At 47.0% G+C, this 5,202-nt stretch overlaps 1 protein-coding gene across 6 annotated transcripts in view; it reads left to right on the forward strand.

Moving 5' to 3' along the window:
- Cracd (capping protein inhibiting regulator of actin dynamics) overlaps positions 1–5,202 on the forward strand; it is a 230,075-nt gene that overhangs the window by 100,437 nt on the left and 124,436 nt on the right. For 3 of the 6 annotated variants that reach the window (XM_031342805.1, XM_031342796.1, XM_031342797.1), the window contains exon 2: positions 2,441–2,507. Coding sequence is in view for 2 of the 6 variants with exons in the window: in XM_031342796.1 (XP_031198656.1) it covers positions 2,441–2,507 (67 nt within the window). In the remaining 4 variants the exon portion in view is untranslated. Of the gene's footprint in view, positions 1–2,440; positions 2,587–5,202 lie in introns of all 6 variants that reach the window. The other 3 variants (XM_031342801.1, XM_031342804.1, XM_031342802.1) reach the window with 1 other exon arrangement.

Consider the following 5,202-nt stretch of genomic DNA (forward strand, 5'->3'; position numbering starts at 1 on the left):
CTTCTTCTTCTTCTTCTTCTTCTTCTTCTTCTTCTTCTTCTTCTTCTTCTCTTCTCCTCCTCCTCCTCTTCTTCATCCTCCTCTTCCTTCTTCTTTTCTTCCTCTTCTTGTTCTTCTTCCTCTTCCCCCTTCTCCCTCCTTCTCTTCCTTTTCCTTTTCTTCCTTCTTCCTGCTTCTTCTTCCTTCCTTCCTTCCTTCTCCTCCTTCACCTCCTTCTTTTCATGACTCCATATCCTGGTATTGTCTTACCATTGTTGGTTTGCTCATTTATTTATTTTGTGTGTATGAGTGTTTACCTGCACATTTGTGTGCAAATCTGCATGAAGTGCCCAAAGAGGCCAGAAAAGGGCACCAGATCCCTTGGGACCCCAGTTATGTATGGTTGTGAGCCTCCGTGTGGGTACTGGGAATGGAACCCAGGTCTTCTGGAGGAGCAGTCGGTGCTCTTAACCACAGAGCCATCTCTCCAGCCCCTTGCTTCATCATTGCCGACTGAATGCAGCACCTTATGCATAAAATATCCTAGAGACTGTAGATGGTTTCTGTGGGGGTTTTGTTTTTGTTTTCTCCCAAGGCCCTTTCCTTTGGCCTCTGACCATCACACTGTCAAAGAGACTGGGCACCACAGTGACACATAAGACTGGCTAAGTGGGTACTTTGGGGGTCTTTGTCTGAGCCATAGGTTTGTTTGATTGAGTGATTGATTGCATGATTGATTGACTGTTTTTACCAGCACTCTTTCAGTGGCAGTGGCAGCTTCTGAACTATAGGTGTCGTTCCCGAGCATCAGGATCTACCAAGAGCTCCCGTTACACTGTCAGTGGTGGTTGCTGTGTGGGTAGTCAGTCCCTCACCACAGCTCAGAGAGTGCTGCTCTTGCTTTTCCCTCTCTGATCTTCCCTCCCCCTGTGAGACAGACAGTGTGTGGCTCTCAACTGTGTCCTCCTCTGGAGTTCCCAGGAGGCTCGCCCTAAGCTTCTGAAAGACATGTAGATGCTGGGAAGAGAAGGTCTCTGAGCTCTTTCAGGGTTTCTTCTCTGGTCTTGCTGTCTCAGCATCCTGTCTCTTCATGGTGGCAGTAGGTGCTGGTGCTGGTGTGTGTGTGTGTGTGTGTGTCTGTCTGTCTGTCTGTGTGTCTATGTATGTGTGTATTTGTCTGTCCATGTCTGTGTGTATGTGTCTGTGTGTCAGTATGTGTGTGTGTCTATATGTGTGTATTTGTCTGTCCATGTCTATGTGTATGTGTCTGTGTGTCAGTATGTGTGTGTGTGTGTGTGTGTGTGTGCATGTCTGTGTGTATCTGTGTGTATCTGTGTGTCTATGTCTGTGTGTCTCTGTGTGTCTGTCTGTGTGTCTATGTATGTGTGCATTTGTCTGTGCATGTCTGTGTGTATGTGTCTGTGTGTCAGTATGGGTATGGGTATGTGTGTGTACATGTCTGTGTCTGTCAGTCTGTGTGTGTGTCTGTGTGTGTGTCTGTGTATGTGTCTCTATGTGTGTCTGGGTGTGTATCTGTATGTATCTGTGTGTGTTTGTGTATGTGTCTGGGTGTATGTGTCTATGTATGTATGTGTGTGTCTGTGTGTGTCTGTATGTGTTTATGTACGTGTCTGTATGTGTCTGTGTATATGTGTATATTTGTGTCTGTGTGTATGTGTGTGTATGTGTGTGTGTGTGTGCACACTTTTGCATACTCGGATTACAGACATACATCACCATACTCAGCTCTCCACATCTGTTTAAACACATTTTGAGATGATTTTCACCTGAGTGTCTAGTTGCATTCGGTCAGAAGTTGGTCTGATATGAGTTAGTCCTTCGTGCCCAGGAGCTGAGAAGCCTGCTCTACACAGGCAATTCTACCTACCTATCTGGAGTGGTTTCTTGTTGTTTCTGTCTTTTCTTCTCGAGATATTCCTCTCTGTTCCCAGTTAAAATCCACTACTATGTGTCGTGGCTTTTACCCAGGCAGGGCTAGGGTGTGTGCCCTATCCACAGGAAATGTTAACCTAGTTAAATCTGAGTGGGATTTAAGTAAAAAGATGTCCTCTTTTCACTCAAAAGAGATAACCTGGTCAATCCCACCCTCCCACTCCCGTGTGGCTCCTCCAGTTGTAGCTAGTCTCTCATGAAGAGGGAATGTAAAAGAGCTGTGGATAGGAATAGGAGAGTCCCAACAGTCATCCATGTGATTCTTTTGGTCCCCTTAAAAACAGGAAGTTTTTTGTAAATATGCTTAAAGCCATACAATAACATATAGGATAAGCAAAAAAATGTAGTATTACCTGAACGTAATTTAAAGTCTGGCAAAGCAAGCGAGTGAAGCACACATCTCTTTACTGACTTTGGTCAGGAAACAGAAAAGAGAACCGTGTTAATGGCTTCTGAGATGAAGATGAAAGATATAAGATGTGTCTTCCATTTGCTCTTCTCTCTACAGTTCCCAAGAGCTGTGATTCCCAGGCTGCCTTGGTGTTGCGCCCTGGTTCCTGACGTGCATCCCCAAGGTGGGTCCACCTTTTTACAAGGAGAAAAGTTTGGTGGCGAATTATCCAGCAACAGTAGGAGTCGAGTCTGTTCATAACAGTAAGTGCCCTGCGTAGAGCCTTGGCTGGGAAGTTGCTTGTGGAGAATGTACCAAAGACTGTTTTGAGAGTGTGTGTGTGTGTGTGTGTGTGTGTGTGTGTGTGTGTGTGTGTGTACACTTATGTGCACTGGTCTGTAAAATGGGCAGGGTGCCTTCACTAAATATGGACGGTTGTCGATCTTTGTCACCCATGATCTTCTGATTCTAGACTAGGTTCCCTGCCTTCCTACTTAGCAGCTCAATAAACTTGAACAAGGTGCTGATATTCACCAAAAGTCAGCTCTTTGATTAAGCCAGCAAACATCGGAAGAGTCTTTGTAAATAGGAGGGTGCATAAAATATGTGTGTCACTGTTACTTGTATTGGCCTTTTGCTGTTATTCTATCCTGTGCCGTAGGAAGGTGCCTTCTGTCTCGTGGTGATTTTGGATCATAGAGCATGGCTCTGTAGTTCACTACTCAGTACTCAACTTTTGAGCGTGCTGGGCCTAGGAGACATTCCCCACCTGCCTCAGATAAGCTGAGGGAAGAGATGGAGAGGCTAGGTCAGGTCCAAAGAAGATCATAAATTTATGTGGTTTAAATTCTGCCTTAGCTCCTTTTCTATCTCTGCAACAGAATAAATGGGCCTGGGTGATTTATTCAAAAAACAAAAAACACAGATTTACTTGGCTTATGAGCCTGGATACTGCAAGGTCCAGGCACATGCCCCTGGCATTTGGTAAGAGCCTTGTTGTCTCATGCTACGGAAGGCGAAAGGGCACAGCAGAAGCCTGGAGAGCAAGAGAGGGCCAAACGCAAGCTCACTCACAATAAGCCACAGGACAATAACATCTGTCCACTGCGATAACATCTGTCCATCCTTGAAGCCACAGTTCCTTGTGACCAGGGAGGTCCCCACATCCCAACACTATTCCCCCCTCACAACAAAGTTTCTAACACCTGACCTCCGAGGCACCTGGTCAAACATAGCCAGATAATCAGTGTCTCTGCTTTCTTATCAATGTGACTCGGAATTCACAGTTAAAATACACACGGCCACGCATGCACACTAAATCAGTAAATCGGAGCCCCGTCACTATACTAGCTTTCTCGGGGATGCTGTAACAAAGTACCAAGACTCAGTGGCTGAGAACAGAAGTGTCCCACTTCTGTCTCATTATCAAGCCAACCTCCAGAGAGGGCCCCGCCCCCAGCAGACTCACCATGGGCATTCCTTCCTTCTCCCTTCCTAGCTTGTGGTGGTTAGTGGCAAGCTTTGGCAGTCCCTTGGCTTGTGGCTGTAGCATTCCAACTTCTGCCTCCTCCTCTGCATGTCTCCACGTTGGCATCCCTGTGGAGCTTGTCGACAAAGGCCAGCTTCCCCTTTCTTACAAGGACACACCAGACATCAGATCAAAGGCCCACCCTACTCACTCGGCTGCAGTTGCCTTCTTGACTGGTTACTCGTGCAGCAACTCTGTTTTAAACTAAGGCTGTTTTCTGAGTGTGACGGTCAAGCCCTCACCTTATCTTTAGGAGAGGGGACCAAAGTTTAGTCCTGTCACAGCCGCCTTCAGCAGTGGAGTAGTTCCCACAGTGCAGGCAGAGGTGCCATCTTGAGAAACTCCAGTGGTTTGCCAAAGAACACAATCAGTAATCAAAAGAGCCAAGCCAGTGTGGATTCTGCCTTGCCACCCAAGTGCCATTGATAGCAGGTCACAGCTGCCGGGGACTGTCCCTGCCTAGAACAGGAGTTACGCAGACACAACATTGCAGTCTGCCATATTGTTGAGCTCCGCTCCCCCTCCTCATCCCTGACAAAGGGAAGAGACTCCTCATCCTCACTCCCTGGCAGTCCCTGCTTGCTTTTCCCCTCAGGGCCTGACAAATACTGGGCACAGGTGCTTTTTATTTCCTTTTTAGGAGCTTTTCCAGGAAAATAATACTGCAATTTCTATGGTGTGTAAAACATCTAGTGACAGGAACACAGTTTTTTTTCCCTTATCAAACATAGGAAAAATTTTACACACATGCACACAAACACACACACACACACACACACACACACACACACACGCCAAACTCTGAGTCACTTGCTTACTACACTCGAACCAGAGGATTCTGAAGCACTTAATACATTTTACTTTTCATTATATTTAAGTGCCTCTTAAATGTGAAGTTGGTCTAGGCCTTTGTGAGTGTGAGGCCGTACCAGGAGTGGCAGGTATAGTAGGTGCAGTCTGGAGAGATGTGCCTGCAAAAGGAGAGCTACAACCAGTGTGGAACGCAGTGCCTACCCCTGCACAGCCTCCCTGTCCCCACCATGCCTGAGAGGACACATGGTTAAGAATGGTGTCCCAGCCAAAGGCGGTCACATCAGAGGACTGTCTAAGTCTTAGTCAGGATTGTACATGCTTAATGCTGTTTTCAGTCTGAGAGATAAGAAAGACAAAGCCATAGGAGGAAGGAAAATGCCTGAGGTCAAACCAGAAAGATTAGGAATTTACTGAGAAGACCACGAGGCAAGTTAAATGGGACGGAAGAGGAGGACAGGGAGGCAGGCTGTGCAGGGGTGGGGACAGGGAGGCTGTGCAGGGGTGACTGGTGGGCACAGGGAGGCTGTGCAGGGGTGGG

This window comes from Mastomys coucha, unplaced genomic scaffold, assembly GCF_008632895.1.
Source record: "Mastomys coucha isolate ucsf_1 unplaced genomic scaffold, UCSF_Mcou_1 pScaffold22, whole genome shotgun sequence".
Lineage (NCBI taxonomy): Eukaryota > Metazoa > Chordata > Mammalia > Rodentia > Muridae > Mastomys > Mastomys coucha.